Source organism: Macaca fascicularis, chromosome 7, assembly GCF_037993035.2.
Source record: "Macaca fascicularis isolate 582-1 chromosome 7, T2T-MFA8v1.1".
Taxonomy (NCBI): domain Eukaryota; kingdom Metazoa; phylum Chordata; class Mammalia; order Primates; family Cercopithecidae; genus Macaca; species Macaca fascicularis.
The window spans coordinates 34,633,197-34,655,822 of NC_088381.1; the positions used below are offsets into that span (position 1 = coordinate 34,633,197).

At 43.1% G+C, this 22,626-nt stretch overlaps 1 protein-coding gene across 2 annotated transcripts in view; it reads left to right on the forward strand.

Annotated features, from left to right (window-relative positions):
* AQP9 (aquaporin 9) overlaps positions 1-19,047 on the forward strand; it is a 48,494-nt gene extending 29,447 nt beyond the window's left edge. Inside the window, exons 3-6 of one of the 2 annotated variants that reach the window (XM_005559648.5) lie at positions 5,632-5,769; positions 7,452-7,570; positions 12,277-12,494; positions 17,101-19,047. In XM_005559648.5, the coding sequence (XP_005559705.1) occupies positions 5,632-5,769; positions 7,452-7,570; positions 12,277-12,494; positions 17,101-17,275 (650 nt within the window). In that variant the 3' untranslated portion in view covers positions 17,276-19,047. The remainder of the gene's footprint in view (positions 1-5,631; positions 5,770-7,451; positions 7,571-12,276; positions 12,495-17,100) is intronic. The other variant, XM_045395522.3, reaches the window with a different exon arrangement.
* Positions 19,048-22,626: the final 3,579 nt, after the last annotated feature.

Consider the following 22,626-nt stretch of genomic DNA (forward strand, 5'->3'; position numbering starts at 1 on the left):
GCAGCCTGGTGTGGGTCCTAAGAGCATTGAGTCAAGACTTGGTGATAAGAGAAGAAAGTGAACTGAGAAACTATGCATGCTGAGCACTCTGCTAAATGCCAGACTGCCTTTATCTCCCTCTCCTTTACAACAGCACTCTGAGGCGGGTATTACTATCTCCATTATACAGAGAAATCCCTACTGAGAGGGAGTCAGTAAATAACTGGAAGCCCTGCGGCTGGTAAAGAGGCAGAGCGAAGATTTGTCCCAGGTTCACATGATCTGTGTGACAGTGAAGCACACATCCTCATTTTTTGTTTGTTTGTTTGTTTGTTTGTTTTGTTTTGTTTTAGAAAGAGTCTCGCTTTTTTCCCTCAGGCTGGAACACAATGGCTCAATCTTGGCTCACTGCAACCTACACCTCCCGGATTCAAGCGATTCTCCTGCCTCAGCCTCCCGAGTAGCTGGGATTACAGGCATGCACCACCACACCTGGCTAATTATTTTGTATTTTTAGTAGAGACAGGGTTTCACCATGTTGGCCATGCTGGTCTCGAACTCCTGACCTCAGGTGATCCACCTGCCTCAGCCTCCCAGAGCGCTGGGATTACAAGTGTAAGCCACTGCACTCTGCCTATTTTTTGTTTTTTAAGACAGAGTCTCATTCTGTTGCCCAGGCTGAAGTGTGGTGGTGGGATTACAGCTCACTGCAGCCTTGACCTCCCAGGCTCAAGCAATTCTACCTTCGGCCACCTCAGTCTTCCGAGTAGCTAGGACTACAGGCACGAGCCACTACAGCCAGCTAATTTTTGTATTTTTTGTAAAGACCATGTCTTGCCATGTTGCCCAGGCTGGTCTTGAACTCCTGGACTCAAGTGATCCACTTGCCTCAGCCTCCCAAAGTGCTAGGATTACAGGGATGAGCCACCACACCCAGCCAACACATTCCCATTCTTACACAGCATTTCCAATGCTCTATTATGAGAACGGCATTACAAGCAGGTTAGTTGGGCAGAGGATCCTGCAGTTAAGCTGACTGGCCTGGTACCAAACACTACCTTTGTAGCACTGAAGAACAATTGCTTAGACTCCCTGGGAGCTCCTTGGGCTGTGCACCCGGAATGGCCATTGATGGGCTAGCACCCTTTCCATATCACAGCCAGACTCAGATCTAAAGGCGGTCCAGGTTATGACAGAGTCCCACTCTGTTGCCCAGACTGAACTGTGGTGGTGGGATTACAGCTCACTGTAGCCTTGACCTCCCAGACTCCTATATATGGGATTTGCTAGCATGCACAGTGTCTTCATTCAAACTCTTGTCCAGCTTTTGCTGTGATCCCAGCACTGTACTGCTTACCTCAAGGCAAACTCCAAGAAGGGCACAAGAAAAACCAGGGGACTGCCCTAAATATGCCAAGGCTTAACTGCTTCCCCTATAAGCTCCCACTGCGTTCACCAGGAAATGTAGATGTAGCCATATTTTCAGCCGTTTTTTAGGTAGAGACATGGTTTTGGAGTATTTGGCCTGCGTAACACCCTGAACTGAACATCAAGTAGATACTTAGAATTAGTTGGCCCCAGACCCTACGACTGTTGTTAACACCTGTCACCACTGCAATCCATATCTGTTTGTGTCCATTGATATACCTGGGGATTTCTGCAGTCACTGTAGGAGGGAAAAAGGGAAAGAACCAGCAGGAAGAAGGAGTGAAGAAATGGTGTGAAGTCTTCTATAGCCCCTAAACTGGGGTTGAGTCCCTATAGTTAGAAGAGTAAGGGCCAAAACTGATGGGACTTCTTTCAGCAGAAGCTGTGCTTCTGGGTGAGAGTCAGGACCTGACCAAAATGTTTATGAGCAACTATGAGACCCTAAAATACAAATAGAGTGGTGTCTGAGACTGGCTGGAAAATGGTAACATTGGCTTGGAAAGGCAGTCCTTACCATTCTATCTCTGGAATCTAGCACAGTTCAGGCTCCTTGAGAACTGGTGGCTTTGGGAACATTTTGGGAACATGCAGCACAACACACTGGCCCATCATGACATCTGTGTGGACAACAGCATCAGTATCAGCTTCAGCAGATGCAGGAATAGGAGAGGATTGTGTGTGTGAGGTGACTTTCTCATTGTCGCTGCAGCTAACATACTGGTTTGTGGGCACATACTGGTTTGTAAGATCTGCTTGAAAATTCCAAAAGTAACCAATTTATACTGGGCATAAATATAAATGGGATCCCATTTTGTGGTCGCCGACTAGTGAGGTCAGCAGATATTTGCCTTTTAAATATAAAACATCACCTTATTGTAAAGAAGTACAGCATCCTGCTCCCCTGGGAATGTTCCAGTCAAATCCAGTCAATCAGAGGTCATAATACCCTAATTATGTAGCATCCTGCACAAAGCATTTAGGCTAATGGTAATTGCTCTTGATGTAGCATTTTATGACTAAAATAAACTCATTGAAAAAGCAAATAGCCTTGTTTTCACAACAAATAAAATATAGGGTTATCTTGATCACAGGATTGTGTATGGGTGGTGAGAAGGAGAGGATTTGCATAGAATAGAACATTGAAGGGGTTCCCTCTGCTCACCTAAGACTTTCACCTTGTGCCCTGTGGGCTCCAGCTGTGCCCGCAGGCCCTTTATGTGAATAATTTGATTGTCCCGGCAAGCTTGGCAAAGCCAAGAGTTGAGTGCACTGACTCTAGTTCTCATGTTCTTTCCAATACACTGCTCTGCCTTGTCCTTGTGATAAGCTGGGGTGACCACTCATCTCTACAGGGAGAAGTTTCTAGCAGCCACTTGGCCTCTAACCAGAGGCATCAGGGTGCCACTTGTCCACCTCTCTTTCTGAACCTTTCTGCCTCCTTTCCAGCCCTTTTCCTCATTGCTTTGCAAAGCACCCTTCCAGACATACCCTTTTTGATCCCCAAGCAACTTTTTTTCCTCTGTAGATCTCTGTAGTCTGAGCTATCTAAATAAGGCCTCTGATCATTTCTTCAACCTTTTTTTTTTTTTTTTTAATGGAGTCTCACTCTGTCACCAGGCTGGAGTGCAGTGGCACAATCTCAGAGCATTGCAACCTCTGCCTCCCAGGTTCAAGCTATTCTTCTGCCTCAGCCTTCCAAGTAGCTGGGACTACAGGTGTGTGCCACCAAGCCCAGTTAATTTTTGTATTTTCATTAGAGACAAGGTTTCACTATGCTGGCCAGGATGATCTTGATTTCTTGACCTCGTAATCCGCTCTCCTTGGCATCCCAAAGTGCTGAGATTACAAGCGTGAGCCACCACGCCCAGCCTATTTCTTCAGCTTTTATATTGAACACCTACTAAATGCCTTGCATCATGTGAGGTCCAAGGTAAATAATAGTTCCAGGCTCAGGATGCTTAGAAGGAGCTAACAAGCAGAAACATACTTATGGGAAATTTTATTTTGGAAGAGGAAATTGTTAAACAAAGAAATAGACGAAACTCAAGGGAGTTGGATTGGAGGTGATCCCTTATGGCCCCCTTGTTCTATTTTTTTTTTTTTTTTTTTTTTTTTTTTTTTGGTCACCCAGGTTGGAGTGCGGTGGCACAATCTCTGCTCACTGCAACTTCCATCTCCTGGGTTCAAGCAATTCTCCTGCCTCTGTCTCCTGAGTAGCTGGGATTACAGGTGCGAGCCACCATGCCCAGCTAATTTTTTTTTTTTTTTTTTTGAGACAGAATTTCGCTCTTGTTGCCCAGGCTGGAGTGCAGTGTCACCATCTTGGCTCACTGCAACCTTCACCTCTGGGTTCAAGCAATTCTCCCATCTCAGCCTCCTGAGTAGTTGGGAATACAGGCACCTGCCACCACACCCACCTAATTTTTTCTATTTTCAGTAGAGACGGGGTTTCACCACGTTGGGCAGGCTGGTCTCAAACTCCTGACCTCGTGATACAACCACTTCGGCCTCCCAAAGTGCTGGTATTACAGGCATGAGCCACTGCGCCTAGCCCCTGCCCCTTTTCCTTTCACAATGGCTACTGCCAGGCAGCTGGAGGCAGCTACTCCGCAGCAAGCTTCTGGGAGAAGAGGAACTCCCCACTGCCCTGTGTGTCCCCTCCTCCCTCCTAACCCCTGTTTCTAGCCTTCCCTGGTAAGGTGTACTGCTAGTCTCCAGAATTGTGGCTCTCCTGGGTTGAAAAGGAAAACTCAACAGTTGAAGTGTTTATAATGCTTTAGGAAATCATCTGTGCTTCAATACACTGGCATTTTGTCACTCACAGTAGCCACTGAGTGGCAGGGGCAGGTGAAGAAAGGACCCTTGTGGTTAGCCAGCAGCCAGAATCCCCCCACCCACTGCAAGTCCACTTTGCCCTGTAGACTTGGAAAAAGCATAGCTTTCTCCACAGGGAGTGGTAGAGGCTTCTAGAAACAAGTGCACCTTTTGGTTCTGTGTAGGATCAGCAGCATCATCGTCACCACCATCGTCTCTCCTTTGTTTACAACTAAGTCCACAGCCTGAAAGTCCACATCTCAATGTGGTGTCTCTGATTCCCCCTCCACACAAAATGTCATCGGTCTTCCTCAAATGAACATCTGTTTTCACTAGGAAGTGAGCCTATATGCTTAGACAATTTTTAAAAATCTTTATTTATTTTTCTGCCCACAAAAGCAGAGAAGCCTTTATAAACACGGTGACGATGGTCTGGAAGTGGTATAGCAGAGAACATAGGCTCTAGAATTCAGATAAACCTGAATTTGAATCCTGGTTCTTCCACTTACTGACCATGTAGCCTTAAGAAACTTCCTTTCCATCCATGCCTCAGTTTTCTGATCTATTAACTGGAGTAGTACCCATCTCATTGGGTTCTTAAGAGGATCAAATGCACCTACTACCCCTACAATAGTATCTGGCAAGTATTTGATAAATGCTGCTCTTGTTGTTACTAGCAAACCCAGCTGGAGATGTTAGAGACCAACCACAGAGCAAACTCTCCATTTGATTTTATGGCTGGATGCAAGTCAAGGAAGCTGATTTCTCTAGCTGGAGCTTGGCTTGGGCTCAGGAAAGGGTTGCTACATTTCTGTGTAGGACAGAAATGCATTGTTTATGCAGAGGAACTGAGAACTAGCCACTCAAACTCTGTGACTACCTCAAAATCAACTATGCCCCCACCCTCAGCAACCCGCGGTCATTTTCCCTTAAAGATAGATCTCTTTTCAGCTTGTTTTTATATCCTCTGGTCATGGCCTGAGAAATTGCTAGATATAGATTTAAATCCTATACATATATTGGATAAGCATACTGACTTTTGAAAGATATTGAAGTTAATAGCTACATCAATCTGTTTGGGGTGATTGCTTTATAAACAGAGGGATACAACCCTATTAATAAAGAGCCACTTGAGCACATCAAGTTTCTTTTTATACCTGACTCTCTTTTCATTAAGATAAACATTCTGAACAGTTATCCAAGGATGCCATGAAAATGATCAGTCTTCCCTCTCTCCCTGCTCAGATACACACACTCTCTCTGTTTCATGTGCATACACACCCGTTTCTCCTCCCAGGCAGTAGTTCTCTACCTAGAAGACTGAATTCCACCTGAGATCTCTAGATGGTTTTCTGTATATTCTTCATCTTGACCTGCCTTCTCACTTCTCCAATCTTCCCTTCTTTGCAGGTGGCCACATCAATCCAGCTGTGTCTTTTGCAATGTGTCTCTTTGGACGGATGAAATGGTTCAAATTGCCATTTTATGTGGGAGCCCAGTTCTTGGGAGCCTTTGTGGGGGCCGCAACCCTCTTTGGCATTTACTATGGTGAGTAAAGTCCCTGAGTCTTATGATTAGGAAGAGCTGGGCATAATTTGAAAGTCAGAATTAGTTGGTAGGCACAGGTGAGAAAAAGCAAGGACAGGAAGCATTCTACAAGTGACTGGAAGTTCTAAATTTGAGGAAATGAGGCCACATTACCGTTCCAGCAAATTCATGAATCCTCTTGATGAAAATGGTCATATCTTAAATGGGGAGCAGAACTTAAAGGAAGCCTGTCTTTGTGCCAAGCCAGCACTACAACATGAACATCCATACAACAAGCAATAGGCCAGTGGCTTCCCCACTGCTGTCTCTGATTTGGCTGGGAAAGGAGGTGTCTTCTGGTGGCAAAGGTGTGACCAGTAAGTATTGAGAGAAGGACTCCGGGATGATGTCTTTGAAGGAAGAGACACAGCAGAGATGTGGGCTGGGTGGGAGCCTCATTGTCCTTCTATCAAACAGCCAGGGCTTCCACTCTGCAACAGTCCTTGGGAAAAACACAGTACTGGTGATAGAAGACCAGACTTTAGTTCTAGCTGTTCAGTAAATACCTGTGTGACTTAAATAAGTCATCTGATCTGACTAGCCTCAGTTTCCTCCTCTGGAAAATGAGAAAATTGAATTACATGACTCTCGAGGCCTTTCAAACTAAAACACCTTGGTGTTCCCATGAAATCAACTGTTAAAGCAGCTCCTTCCTTCTAACCCAAGGTAAGACTTAATACATTATGACTCCCAAACTGAAGGCCTTAGGAAGTCATGGAGGACTGGGTGTGTGGTGGCTCATGCCTGTAATCCCAACACTTTGGGAGGCAGAAGCGGGAGGATCATTTGAGCCCAGGAGTTCAAGACCAGCCTGGGCAACATAGGGATAGCTTGTCTCTTCAAAAAAAAAAAAAATTAAAAATAAGCCAGGTGTGGTAACTCACATCTGTAGTCCCAGCTACTCAGGAGGCTGAGGTGAGAAGATTGCTTGAGCCCAGATCAAGGCTGCAGTGAGCCAGGATCACGCCATTGCACTCCAGCCTGGGCAGCAGAGAGAAACCCTGTCTCCAAAAAAGAAAAAAGGAAAAAAAAAAGAAAAAGAGAAATAGGTTATAGAAAGGGACTTTTCCCCATAGAGTGTCTCTCTGAGAATTAGAGTCTAAAAGGGCTAAAAGGGAATTCAAGGCCACACGGGAAATTCAGAGCCCATTGCTGTGGCAAGAATGGCCTGGGGTCAGTGCTGGCTGTGGCAGTGGCTGCCATACCCCTAGCTCTAAGGGCATCTTCAGTCTACTGCAACACCCTTAAATTCTGGAGTGGTATTAGGGGTTACTGAGAGCCCTCTGGGAATTACAAATTCTTCCTAGAGCAAGACCAAGCCCTGCTTTGGCTTTCAGTTGACCTTGAAAAGTCCCAGAATTCCCCCAAAAGAGAATTCATTCCCAGGACCCTACTGAAGAAGAATTTGTCCAAGTTTGGAGTGGGCCATTCAGAGAGGCCAAGGGCCTTCTTCCTTTGACCCTCCATCCTGGGATTCACCTGGGCATCTCTAAAACTATCATTCCTTGGAAGTAGAGAGAGACAAATGACACGGCTATACCAAGCTCAACCTGAGTGACTGGTTGTTTAGCAGAAGGCTTGTCATAGGCCTCCTTCAGCTCTTCCCAGAGAACACTAATGTGCTGGAGCTTTGTCTTTCACAGATGGACTTATGTCCTTTGCTGGTGGAAAACTGCTGATCGTGGGAGAAAATGCAACAGCACACATTTTTGCAACATACCCAGCTCCGTATCTATCTCTGGCGAATGCATTTGCAGATCAAGTAAGTGTAGATTCAACAAAGACTTAACTTTGGTGAAAAGATATGATCTTATAAGGGAAATGCACTGGAGAATTAGAGACCACTCAGAAAGGAAAGATTGTATTTCCAACGGCAGAGGTTGCTGGGCATAACCCAAGCTTTCTTGATAATCGTTTTACCTTTGCAGGAAGCTGATACCACCAGAAAAGTTTTCTCCTTCCTCTTTAATACATACACTTGTTCCCATTAGTTGAGATCCAGAAAAGAATGAATGACTAAATGTTTCAACCCCTGTAGGCACGAATGGAGTTCACTTCACTATTGTCTCTTTTGAACATGTGGTCTAAGTGTGGAGGCCACAAGAGAAGACATTTCTATTTCAAATCAAAGACTGTGAAGGGTGGTAGCTGAGCCTAAGGTATCACCAGTCCTCTCCGTCTCACCGTGTACATAGGTTTATTTATTTAAACTCTCAAGGTGGCTAGAGGTATCTCTGCCTTATTGACATTTAAACAAGCTTCTGGCACCCAAGCATACTGTGGTGCAACCAATAGCACACCTATTTGGTCAGCTTGTGGCAGGACTAACATTGTCAACTCAAAAGACTTTTCTTCTCTTACTGTGTCCCAAGAAGGCTGCTGGTCATCTTGGTCAGCACACTGAAAGGAAGGCTATGTTTTTCAGTATCTCTAAGTTCTGCTTCTATGATCAGGATTTATACAGTGGAGCAGATCAGAATGGGCATGTGTATAAAATGGATCTTCCAGTTCATCATCTATGCCCATCTCCATTCAATGTATGGATGAAAAACTATGCCCTCATGTCCTTAGCTTTTTTACTTTCCACTTTCATCAATCAATCAAACAGGCAACAAGCGTTTATTGAAAACTCACTATGTGCTTGACCCTGTGTCTGGAGCTTGAAAGACTGACAAGTAAATGTGAGTTGTAAAGATCCAAGATGCAGAGTCTGAATGCTTGAATTAAAATAGCTGTTCTGCCTCCAACTTCCTGCATGGCTTCAGAAAAGTACTGAACTTTTTGGGTCACAAGTTTTTCACTTGTAAAATGGGGATAATATGAGCCTTCATGAAGTTACTTATGAGGATAAAAAGAAAAATATGAGAAAAATGCATTATAAACAGTATCTGCCCAGAAATTTAGAATCTAGTTGAAGAGCATTGAACAAGGAAACAATGCAAAATAAGATATAATTAGATAGGGCTGGGCATGGTGGTTCACATCTTAATCCCTGCATTTTGGGAGGCCAAGCTGGACAAGTCACTTGAGCCCAGGAGTTCACTACCAGCCCGGGCAACATGGTAAAACCCTGTCTCTACCAAAAATACAAAAATTAGCCAGGTGTGGTGGTGCTTACCTGTAGTCCCAGCTACTTGGGAGGCTGAGGTGGGAGGATAGCTTGCACCCAGGAGCTGGAGGCTACAGTGAGCTATGTTCGCACCACTACACTTCAGCCTGGGCAAAAAAAAGAAGAAAATAAAAGAAAAAATATATAATTAGATAAGAAACTGGAGTATAAGGGCCATATTATAATAGAAATTTGAAGCAGAGAGTATAGAAGAGCTACAACAATTTTAGTTATTTTGGTGGTGTTCTCTAAATTTTGTTTGTTTGTTTGTTTGTTTGTTTTGAGACTGAGCCTGTTGCCCCAGGCTGGAGTGCAATGGCATGATCTCAGCTCACTGCAACCCCTGCCTCCCAGGTTCAAGCAATTCTCCTGCCTCAGCCTTCTAAGTAGCTGGGATTACCAGTGTGAGCCACCACTCCTGGCTAATTTTTGTATTTTTAGTAGAGACAGGGTTTCACCATGTTGGCCAGACTGGTCTCGAACTCCTGACCTCATAATCTGCCTGCCTCAGTCTCCCAAAGCTGTATCTTGATCAATGTTGACCTGCATACCACATCCTGAGCTTTCTTCATTGTGTCCTTGTCTCAGAGTGAGTTTGCAATTTCTCTAAGGTCTGTGATTTCTAAGTCCATTATTGTGTACATAGTCAAGTAGAAAAAGCAAATATTAGAAAACCCTGATGCTGTAACCATCAGCAAACTCTGAAGGCTCTCTGTATTCCTTAGGCTTTGGAGAGAGTTCCAAACATTACCAGTTATCAGTCAGTCAACACCCAACAGAGTTCTTGGTCATCATGACCATATTTTGGGGTCACCTTATCTCAAGATTACTAAATTGCTTAGCTCTAAATATTGTCCAAACATTTTCCTTGGTTTAGTTAATAATCAATCACTTATTCACCCAATAACTATTTACTGGGCACCTACTTAGCCATATACAGCTCTATGCTCTTTCTTCTTCAATGAGTTCAGAGCCTGATGCTCAGTCTAAGAAGTAAACAGATATTCTTTTGCAGAGTGACAAGGACAGTGATAGAAGTAAAGTTAGAATGTCATGGAAGCCCACAGGCGGGAGGTTTTACTCTGCAAGAAAGAGTTGGAGAAGGCTTTCCACAGAAGAGTGTTCTTGGGGGAACATGTGTCTTTTAATATTAAAAATTAGTTTAACATTATTATTTTGGAAAGCAGATGAAATGATAATGAACTTAAACTTTAAAATCAGTTGCCTGGTTCCCATCCTGATTCTTCCTCTTATAAGTTTGACATTGGACAAGTGTCTTAACCTTGTTCTACTGCAGTTTTCTTACCTATAAACTGAGAATAATAACAGGATTTACCTCACAGCATTACTATGAAGTTTTTATTTTATTTTATTTTATTTATGTATTTATGTATTTATTTATTTGAGATGGAATCTCACTCTGTCGCCCAGGCTGGAGTGCAGTGGCGCGATCTCGGCTCACTGCAAACTCTGCCTCCCAGGTTCATGCCATTCTCCTGCCTCAGCCTCCCAAGTAGCTGGGACTACAGGCTCCCGTCACCATGCCTGGCTAATTTTTTGTATTTTTAGTAGAGACGGGGTTTCACCACGTTAGCCAGGATGGTGTCGATCTCTTGACCTCGTGATCCGCCTGCCTCGGCCTCCCGAAATGCTGGGATTACAGGCGTGAGCCACCGCACCTGGCCCCTACTATGAAGTTTTAATGAGATAAAGCATATAAAGTACCTAGCATGTAATAAATATTCAATAAATAATGGCTATCATTTAACTGTTAAACAGTAGTTTGGGAAATAAATAACATAGAAACCAGCTATAATTGGCCAATTCAGAATACCTATTACCATTTTTGTTTATTGTCTTAAAATTTTTCTTTTATGTGTGTTTTTAAGTAGAGTCAACCCTACATACCCGTGTATTCTGCATCCATGGATTCAACCAACCATGGGTCACAAATATTTTTAAAATTGCATGTGTATTGGACATGTACAGACTTTTTTCTTGTCATTATTCCCTAAACAATACCGTATTTACATTACATTAGGTATTATAATAATCTAGAGATGATTTAAAATATACAGTAGGATGTTCATAGGTTATATACAAATAATACACAATTTTATATCGGGGACTTGAACATCCATGGATTTTTGGTATTTGCAGGAAGTCCTGGAAGCAATCCCTCACAGATACTGAGGGACAGCTGTGGAAAACACAAAGCACATACAAATTTTTTTTCACTTAATGTCATAAGTATTTTTAAATATTACTACATAGCTTTTATGTTTATAGTTTTTAATGGCTGTATAGTAGACTAAAAAAAGAGTAAAAGCTTCCAGTTTTTCAGTACTATAAATTTTGCTAAAGTGGACATTTTAAAATGATTTTTCCACGTTTTAGATCATTTCCACGGTGTAATTCTCAAATATCCAGCAGCATCAAATTATATACATAAATTTATGTTTTTGAATGCATATTGCTAAATTATTGCTCAATTTCCTTTTGAAAGCATAGTACCTGTCTATTAGAAAAGCCTGAAATAACGATATCCTTTTCCTAACATTTGATGTTGTTTGGATTTATTTTATTACAAATGAGTTTTTACCACTGGTTTCCTAATTCTGTTTTCCTTTTTGGAATTTTCTGTTCATTTCCTTTGCACACTCATCTATTGATATCTCACATTGCTTTTCTCACCAATTTGAACAAGACTTTCATTCATTTTTCCAGCCTGCAGCTTGCCGTTCTACTTAGCTGAGTAGTAGCTTAGCAGGAGAGTGTGGTATTAAGATAACAGTCTCTCCCAGCACTTTGGGAGGCCGAGACGGGCAGATCACGAGGTCAGGAGATCGAGACCATCCTGGTTAACATGGTGAAACCCCGTCTCTACTAAAAAATACAAAAGCTAGCCGGGCAAGGTGGCGGGTGTCTGTAATCCCAGCTACTCAGGAGGCTGAGGCAGGAGAATGGCGTAAACCCGGGAGGCAGAGCTTGCAGTGAGCTGAGATCCGGCCACTGCACTCCAGCCTGGGCGACAGAGCAAGACTCCGTCTTAAAAAAAAAAAAGATAACAGTCTCTGGAGCCAAACTCTCTGGATCCAAACCTGACTGCCACCTACTAAGTGTGTAGGATAACCAATCTGTAAATGAGAATTATATTAGCTTCTCCTCTAGAATTGCTGTGGAAAGAAGAGAGACTGGCACAATTACCCAGTACATGCCAGTTATTAGGAGGCATATTGTAATATAAGTAAAATAGTAATAAAATTGTAATATGGTAGAATAGTAAGAAGGGACGGTTGTGAGGCATGCAGGTGAGCAGAATGCAGGCTAAAGCCCTGGCTCAACTTCTCCCTCTCCAGGTGGTGGCTACCACAATACTCCTCATGATCGTCTTTGCCATTTTTGACTCCAGAAACTTGGGAGCCCCCAGAGGCCTAGAGCCCATTGTCATCGGCCTCCTGATTATTGTCATTTCTTCCTCCTTGGGACTGAACAGTGGCTGTGCCATGAACCCAGCTAGAGACCTGAGTCCCAGACTTTTCACTGCCTTGGCAGGCTGGGGGTTTGAAGTCTTCAGGTAAGTAACAGTGGTGGGGAGGAGAGAGACAGAGTCATGCTGCACCTTACCAGCCGGGCGGGGCTTCGACATGGGGATCCAGGGGAGTTCAGACGACAGCGCCAAGGTTAACTGCACACTCTGGTCATAAACATGGGACACTGCACTGGTATTTTGTGGCATGATTGTGTGTGTGTGCGCGCGTGTGTGTGTGCGCGCGCACGCGCAAGAAAGAGAGAAAGAGAGGCGGCTGTAGGTAAATTCAATAGAGATAAACCTGTCCCACATAATAATAATCCCTCAATTGCTATATGATTTTATGTGAACATTTTAGCTGTATAACTTGTCTGCAGATTCACTTTGTGACAAAGTTGGACTAGAATTTGCATCCTCTGATGCCACTACGGGGCTCTTCCTCGTGAACCACGCAACCTATGCTGCATTTATTCCACAGATATTTCTTGGGCATTATCTATGCTTTAGTCACTGTGCTAAGCAAGGAAATTTCAAATCAGCAAAAGCACTCGCCTTGAGCAATAAAATAAGTGCTCTGGCAGCCCCTGAAAGTGCTGCAGGAACACAGATAACGAATGAGTAACTGCCAGGGAAGCTGGGAAAGACATGACTGCAAATGTGAGAGCTGACTTGGTTCTGGAGATATGAGTAAGAACTTCCTGACAGGACAGACATAAGATCAAGCCTCTGCCCCAGAAATGGCAAGACTCCACGCTTTCTACTTCAGAATGTGCTGAGGAAATATGCCAACTGTTGGTACCTACCTCCTAGGACAAACTTTGCCCCTTCACTCCTTCCTGCTTTCTCTGCATGCAGTCACAGAGGCGCATCCTCATCCACCCATGGCAGCTCCCTGCAGGGAAGGAGCTCACTTTGGTTCATCAGGAAACACGGCTCTACCATGGAGAAAAGTAGGAAAAACATGTGTGAGCAAATTCTAGTTTAATGTTTCCTGTGAGAACAAAGGACGTGAGTGTTCCCAAATGATGACCTAGACATAGAGTCATCGGAGTTTGGCCTGCCTTTCACCAGGGTGAAAAAGAAGTTAAAATAACTGGTGCCATTGAGATCACCACCACAGATAGCACTCAGAGCGTCTAGAGTGTAAGTGCCACGAGAGCCTTGACAGCCTTTCCCCTGGTATATCCCCAGTGCCTAGAACAGGGTGTAGCTCATAGAAAGGCTCAATAACAAGGTATTGAATAAAAGAAAGAATAACTTCTATGTGCCGACACTTCCTAGGAGTAGAAGGATGCAAAGCAACTCAGTTGACATTCTCTGTCCTCAAGAAATTGACAATGCAATAAATTTCCTAGAACAGCAGTTCTCAACCAGAGGTGGGCAACTGTTCCCCCGGGCATTTTTGGTTGTCACAGCTGGAGCTGGGGGAAGGGGATGCTATGGGCATCTAATGGGTAGAGGCCAGGAATGCTGCTAAGCATCCTGCAATGCACAGAGCACACCTCCCACAACAAAGAATTATTCAGTCCAAAATGTTAATAGGGCTGTGGTTGAGACATCCTGTCCTAGAATGATCACAACTAGAACATGAAGACGTCCCCAACGAGGGTGGATCTCTTGTATCCTTCCAATGGAGCATCAAAAACATATGTCCTAAGGATCTCCTTATTCCCAGAGCCCCAAATTAGCCCATGAGTTTCCCTTAATTCCACCTTCCAGAGTCTCAGTCTTGGAGACCATGCTCTTCTCCCACCCTCTTTGAGCCCTCCTTGGTGATTCATTCAAAAGTTCAAGAGACGTGGTTGTTCTGAAACAGTTGGAGATCTTGCCCAATGTCTCTTTGCTGTGTTAGGTATATGTTAGGAGAACCCACGTGGAGGAAAATGCTAGAATCACCTAATGTCCCATGTCCCTAGCTAGCATCAGGATCTTTTCCCTTCTATGCACTCATTGATTCATTCACGCAGCTGCTTGATCTCTTACTCAAGGCTCTCTGCTAAAGAATGATAAGACCTAGTTTCTGTCCTTCACGGTTTTATTTACACTCTATTTAAGAGGTTATTGCAGAAGCTCTTACACAAGGTTAAAGTGGTCAAGTGCCATTAAAGAGATTTGACTAATTAACTCCAGGAGTTTAGAGGTCTACAGCTCCAAATTTAAGAATTATGGGAGTGGAAGTGGGAGCATTTATAGTATTTGGATACGTTTAAACAGGCAACAGAGGGGATATCTCAGGCAGAGAGAACCCTTTTCCAAAGACACAATGTTAAAATCACAAGTGATCTAGTTTAACTGGAAGGGTGCAGAAAGAAAGTTGGAAAGGGCAGTTGTCAGATCATAGAGGACCTGGACTCCCGGAATGAGAATTTTGGTTTTTTTTTTCTGCTCCCTATTCTGTAGGTTATAGGGAGTAGCAAAGTATTTGGGGTACAAGTTTGGCAGGTTTAGAATGTCAGTTTAGCAAAATTAATCTGACATCATCCTATAAGACTGAAAAAGGAGAGAGTGAGGAAGCAGAAACTCATTAGGAAAAAGCAGGGTTGGCTGGTACTCCTCAACCAAAAAGTTCTCCCCAAAACCTTTGAGGGACAACAGGCTTCCAAAGTGTTCTTAGAGTGTCTCATTTCCTCAGAGTTCTATATCCAAGGGAAATCCCTCAGTAGATATCCTAGCTTGGACCTACACCTAAGGTCTTAGAGAAAGAACAAGGCTACCTTGTTCCCAGGACCCCATGTACCCCTGAAGGGCAATCAGTGGAATGATGGCAGGGACAAGGAGGTGCCAGAGGGTCTGATGAGGGCAAGAGTCAACAGACCCTGGCCGACTCTTGGTTTTTCCTTTAAATGTTAAGATGTTTCCCATCAAAGTTCTCTCCACTTATTCACATTAAGATGTTAATGACTTAATCAGGGAAAGCTCTCAGGAGTATTATTAAATTTTTCAAATAATTGACCCAAAGTAATGAATCTCTAAAGATGATCCTTTAGACAGTTAACATAGACATGTTCTTAGCATCCCCCGAATCATAGTGTGCAAATGATCACTATTTGTGTGCATATGGGACTAGGCTAGGCAGGTAACCACATTTGAGCACCTCCATTTGTGACTTGTGAACCTGACACAACGTGTCCAGTCTGATAAAAGAAAAAGTGTCCAGCCAGTGAAAGGAGGACATGTACCCTGGCTGATATCTTAGACCTTCATCTGCTGAATGACAGGAAGCGATTTGCCACAAAAGGAAATGATGGACCCAACAGGTAGCTTATACTCGCTTCATGTTTTGAGGTCTAAAGAAGACTTCAAGTCTTTACAGCCAAATGGGAGAAGCAGCCACCCTCCATGTGCCTCCTTCCGGATTTGGGGCCTGGGGAAGGGCACTGTGAGAGCAGCAGTGCAGCATCCTCACTGCCGTGTAGTAAGAGTGACATCTGGTGGCTGCTGTGCTCAGGCTCAGTGCTCTTCCATCAACCCTGCATGGGCAATGGAGGACTTTAGACAACTTAGGTGCTCCAGGTGGAAAGGACCATGCAGATGGAGGAAGTGGAGCTCACGGTGGAGAACGGGAGTTTGATTTGCTCAAAGATCTTCTAGATAATCTTGAGATTAGACCTAGTCTCCTGGATTCTAGGACAGGGTTCTTGTTTCCTGCTTATTTCCTTTATCGTTCTTTCTAATCAAAGTTTGAGATACACAAAAGGCCACATGGAACATATGTGTAGTTATTAAGCATAATGATGAAAAGAACAGCTCTGGGTCCTTCTAGAATCCAACTAGAACACTGAAATTCTCAAATGCCTCTGGGTATTCCTCTTGTCTTCCACCCCCTCTGCATTTATCCTGAACTTTTGTGTTTGCCATTCTCCTGCTTTTTAAAAATACTTTTACCTTAAATGTACATATCCTTAAACAACATACTGTTTATTTTTGTTTGCTTTCCTGATCCTTTCTAAGAAATTATTTACATGAATTTTCTCTCTCCAAAGAAGATGGTGACAACTCACAAAGATACCTGCTTTTCCCCAGAACTATAGCTTTCTGTAATGTACTGACATTGAGGATTTCTGGAAGAAAGAGCGTCATGGCATGACAACCTTATCAGAGGGTAACTTCAAGCTATGACCTTAAAAACTAAGTACGGATTTAAATTATATTTAGTAGGCAATTCACACGTCCACCTTAGATTTTTAAAAAAATTCATTCATTAATTGAAAAACATTTCCTGATTGATTAGTTTGATTGTCCTCATATACGAGTTATGCCCAGGAGTCTCTCCACATTCTACTCGTAATCCACAGGCATCATTATTTCAGGATGAGGGAAAGGCACTTCCTGAGTAATTGACCTGAACTTTCTTAGGGGCCCTCAATCCTAACCATGGGCTCAGGCACTATGTTTTCTAAAAGGAAAATAAATAAGACGTAATATCTCACAAATATTAGTAGGACAAGGAAATAGATCATCTGAAATCAGGTGTAGTGGAAAGTCGAGGATGACAGTTGCCATGCTGCAGTGACTCCTCCTTATACTTAGATCTTGCTGAGTTAAGAGGGAACCATGAGCATGAGAAAGACTAACAAGTGAGTGAAAAACTAGACAGTAATACCAGGAGGAAGGCCAAGAAATGTATCACTAATTTCTTGTTTGATTTCAGAGCTGGAAACAACTTCTGGTGGATTCCTGTAGTGGGCCCTTTGGTTGGTGCTGTCATTGGAGGCCTCATCTATGTTCTTGTCATTGAAATCCACCATCCAGAGCCTGACTCAGTCTTTAAGGCTGAACAATCTGAGGACAAACCAGAGAAATATGAACTCAGTGTCATCATGTAGTGGCATACTCAGTTCTGGATTTGCAATCAGTTTGGGATTCTCTTCAGAAAGATGGCATCTAAGTGTCTGTGTTTTTTAAGCCTGAAGTGGAATCAACCCAGTTTTGTCTGCTAGCCATATGGGACACCTAATTGGAAAAACATCTGAGTAAAAGTTTGGAATCACTGACAACTTCTCTACCAGTGTCCCCCACCCACACCCCCCCAGGATAACACTGACCGTCCCCTGAAACAGCCTTCTCTCCTGCCCTGTTTATTTCATCCTTGATGGGAATTCTTCCTAGGTAAGCACTAATAACTTCACATCTTGATGATAGTCTCATTTGGGTGGTCTCAGCTGCACTATCTGTATGAAATGCTGTCACTAAAACCCTTTTCTTCAATATCGACAAAGATTACATTCTGAGTATCAACCAAACCCTAAATTGAAAGACAAAACCATGGTTTCAGTCAACATATTCATGAATTAGGGAGCTAATGGGTTAAGCTTCTAGTTACGCTGTGCTACTGGATTTGTATAAAAACTCATATTCTCCAAACCTAGTGATGTAGGGAACAAGAGAATGCAGCTGGAAGGCACAAGGGGAGGACATTGTGGCATTCAGAAACTGCAGGAGACAAGATGAATTTGAGAAGCCAAATGGAATTTTTAATGGAAACCATTTATCAGATTAATCTTTTGCTCTCCTGCATTTTAGAGGACACCAATTAATTTCCTGGTCTTTAGTATATAATAACCTAAAATACAATTGTAACCTCAGTCATGAAAAATACATCACTCTGTCTTTTTAGCTCAAATGTATTTTCCTAATTGCCCACTTGAGAACAGACATTTGACAAGTTGTATCAACAACTGTGCTTGTCCGTTATTTTACACATGCCCTAGAAGCCAAAACTGAAAGCCACTGGATCCTGGTCTAGCTGAATCTTCAGAGTAGGAGGTCTCCAAAAAGATAATATTACCTTATTGGGCTTAACAATTCACAAGGCACTTTCACACACATTTTCTAATTTAATCCTCATAATGACTATCTGAGGCAAATGCCACATTGGCCATTTTTCAGATAAAGAAACAAAATCTTAGGGAAGATAAGCTGAGTTGTCCAAGAGCACATGGAAGGTTCAACATTATCTAATGCATTCCTCTACCTTTCAGAAGATCAGGAGCTGGCTGAGAATCTTTGTCAAATCTTCCTGGCTGGCCAAAGTGGAATTGGCAGCTTCTAGAATATATACACCTCTAGATATAATGTTCCTCAATCTTAAGATACAAAGACCCTCATTGCCTGGGTCTATTCCCACACTTACTGAGTACAGATGAAGGAAAGTGGTAGCAATGTAATCATAACTTTCATTTGCTTGAAAAACATTATCAGAAGTCCTCCCTTCCTAAGCTACCTCTGGTCTTGCTAAGTCTTGATCTTCCTTCCTGCCAGCACCAAACATTACATTCAGGGGATTTCCTCTGGCTCAGTCTTTTCCCCTTGAAGTTCTCTAATAGATGTTACTTTTGACAAAACACTGCCTATGAGTTACAAGTACCAGGGGATGCTCTATATCAAGGGATGCCCCTTCATTCAAACTGTCAAAAAGCCCAGCATTCCCAAGGGCATTTGGTTTCCCAATTGCTTTGTGCTGATACAGAACAACAGAAAGCAAATGTGAAATGTTTCTGATGACTTATTTTCTACAGTCTATGGACATATGGGATTTTTTTCCTGCTTTGAAGCTACCTGGATATTTCCTATTTGAAATAAAATTGTTGGGTCATTGTTGGTTGGTTGGCTGGTTTTTATAAGTATTAAGATTATTAAGTACGTTTAGTTCAGAGGTTGTCTATTGTGTCTACAAATTTGAATTTCCTGGGGGAACTTTTGAAAAAATACTAGTGCCCAGTTGGTCCTTTGTAAACATCTCAGGTGATTCTAAAATGCAGCAAGGGTTGAGAACATTGACTTGGGTAAATCACACAGGTCTAAAGTTTCTTTGACCATGTCCAGTAGTGGCAAGGTAATTCCTGGCAGGATTCCAGAGTCTTGGGATCCTCATGGATTACAGCAATGGTTTTCCTCCCTCCCTACTTCTAAAGGGAAATGTGGCAACATTTGGAGACTTTTTGGTTATCACAACTGGGAAGGGGATGCTAATGGCCTCTAACGGCTAGAGGCCAGGGATGCTACCAAACATCCTACAATGCAAAGGCAACCCTCAGAACAAATAATTATTTGGCCCCAAATGTCAATAACGCTGAGGTTGGGAGACCTTGGAGTCGAGGAAAGGTGGGGAGGAGAATAAGAGAAGACACTGAAATCTTGCAACTTGATTCAAGTTCAGCCAGGAAAAAAGGTGCCAAACAAACCAGGAACAAGCCTTGGGGGTGGACTATAATTCCTAGAGCAAGGGGCAACTCAAAATTTGAGTTTTGAGGATGAACTGTGGAATCTATGATCTACCCAGGTGCTCATTAAACACAACTTGATGACTGATGACTAGGATTTACAAAGAGGAAATGTACCATTATAGAAATCAACCCCAGGAAGATATTTTTCAATGGAAAAAAGTGCTTTTGTTCCAGGTGTTCACACTCAAATTCTCTCCCCAACCCACCCCCGTTTACAAGTAAGTGGATTTACCTTTGTGGAGTTATTTTCCAAGACAATGTTTATATGGTTGAATTATCCGTATCTGAAGTCAACTAGATAGAGCCAACTCATCCCTTTTTTAAATAGTTGCTTTAAGAGCTACAATTGTAACATTCCTCCTTCCCTCCCCCTCATCAATTGAAAAACTTGATAGGAGCATTTATCTTAATGCCAAAAATATAGTTTCTCTGATTCTTTAACCAGTTGAGATCTCAGAGCATGTCAAAGGTTGCAGGGCTTTTCTAACCAGTAACAACCAGTCAATATTCAGCTGTTAAACAGGATACTCCACATAAAAATGTCTTATGTAAAATTTTATCCTTATGATATAAATTATTATTTCCTTTAAATTGCTTACACACACAGACACACACACACGCGCGTCTTACTTTAAGGTATGTTGATGTTCAATAATATCGTCATGGGAAAAAAATACAACTTCCAGTTAGAGAGAATGGTTTATTGAGCCACAGAACCTATCGTTCAAATGAGACCTTATGTGATAGCCACAAGTGAACTGGAATTGCTATAAATAAAGAAAGGGAGGGAGATCAGGAGCTTCATTCTGCTTGTAATATCACCTTAAAAACACACCCCCAAAGCAGTCCCTAAGGGGTCTCTGAAGAGAAATTGTGTTTGTGTATATGTGTGTGTGTGTGTGTGTGTGTCAGGGCTGGGAGGGGGTTTTCAGAACACAGTGTCACAGTTTGAAAATCATTGATAAAGACTTGGGATAACTTGTTGGTGCACACTTTTATGAAAGTTTCAAGGATATAACCTACAAAAGACCATATTAGTTTAATCTTAGGTCATTTTCCAAAGACTTCTTAATAAATGAATGCATTGGGGTGAACAGAATTACTCAACCCAGCAAACATCACTCAGAAAAAAGATGTGGTACATCAGTTCTCAAACTCAGAATTTAAGTTCTCTGTGACAACATGTTTACTAATCACAGCTCATACAGAGAAGCAATGGTAGTCCTGGTCACACTTAAACTGTGTTGACTGTCTAAGTCTGTATAAAAATAAATAGATAGATGTTAGACAGACAGACAGATAGGTAAGCAACCAACCATGCTCCAATCTCTTTCTTGTTGCTGGAAATGGAGTACCTCTTATTCAAGAGATGCTGTCTCTGGATTAGTGAAAAGAGGGCCCCAGGCAAACTGAACATGAATCCATAGAACTCTGTGTGGATGAAGATGCTGCCCAAGCCAGTTGGACTCTGTCTCCCTCCAGGGCTACCTTATGTTTCTAGTAGCTTTCGACACTTTTGCCTTCGTGGACCTCTCCCCACCCCTGAAAGTATCGATTAAAATAAATTGTTTTGTAGTTGTACTAATGACAAGCTCGATTATATTCTTTTTTTCTGCATGTGATTTTCAGAAGAGATTTAAGCCTTTCCGTGGTCTCCTAGAAGTAGCATGGATTCCAGGCGTAGGGTCCAGTGAGGAAGTCCTACTGCCTGCCGCTGACTCCCTAGTCTAGTGTGCCCCTCTGTGTCCCAAAGCCCTGCACACAGCAGCCCCTTCCTCCATGGGGAGCCCTCAACTCCCTGACTGTGGGGCCTCAGGAAACTCTGTGGGAGCCTTGGGAGTCCTGGAGGTTGTGAGGGATGCTCCAGAGGCCAGACCACTGTTCTCCAGGATTGGCCGCATTGTGGCCCTCCCCGTTTTGCCCTCCGTCCTCTTCCTCAGGCTCCCAGCAGGAAAGAGGCTTCCTGACTTCCCTCCTGCAGAGGAAGCAAGGCGGTCCAGGGTCCTGAGTACCTCTGATCCAGAGGTCCTATGTAACGTGTTATTAAAGCACAATTCTTGTGCTTTAATTCTTGGTGTCTCACAGTTCACAAAGCACGTTCATATCTAGGACCTCTAAGACTCTCAGAACAGCTCAGCAAGTAGATTATTATCTCCACTTAGAGATGGGGAAACTGAGGATTGAGGCCTTAAACAATTTGTATCAAGTTCCACAGTGAAGAGTGAAAGAGGTGGGATGTGAACCCCGTGTCTGAGCGGGGTGACTAACCGTCCCAGATTGCTTGGGACTCAGGGGTTTCCTGGGATGCAGGATTCAGTGCCAAAACCAGAACCAGTCAGTCACTCTCCGTCCTGAGCCAAGACTCCTGCCCTCCCCACCACCCAGCCTCCTTGCAGACAGATGGTCTCCTTTGGGCTCATTGTCTTGCAGCAGATAAAACGTTCTTTGATTAATTTAACAGAAAGAGAGAATGTCTTCATTTTTAATTTCAATTATAAATGTGAATAAATATTTTAAGAGTGGCACAGTGGTTTAGAGCATAGGCTATTAATGAAAATTCTGTCAGCTCTACTCTCCAGATATATTCCAAATCTGACTTCTTCTCACACACAGCCCTAGTCTAAGCCATGGCCTCCATCTCTTAGGTCTTAGAAAAGCCTCCTAATAGGTCTTCTTACCTTTCTGCTTAAACTCCTGCTGCCTGTAATCGACACAGCAGCCTGTGTGATCTTTAGATAAAAGCCCAACTGTACTTAGAAGCGTCACACGCTCTGACCTTCCTGGCCTGGACTTTACTGCTCTCCCCTTTGTCTGTCGCCTCGGCTCCAGCCATACAGGCTTCCATCCTGATCCTTGAACCCACCAAGCAAGCCCCTGCTACAGGGCCTTTGAACCTGAGGTCTCTCTTGCTTGAAATTCCCTACCCTACCTCCTTCAGGTGCCTGTTCAGT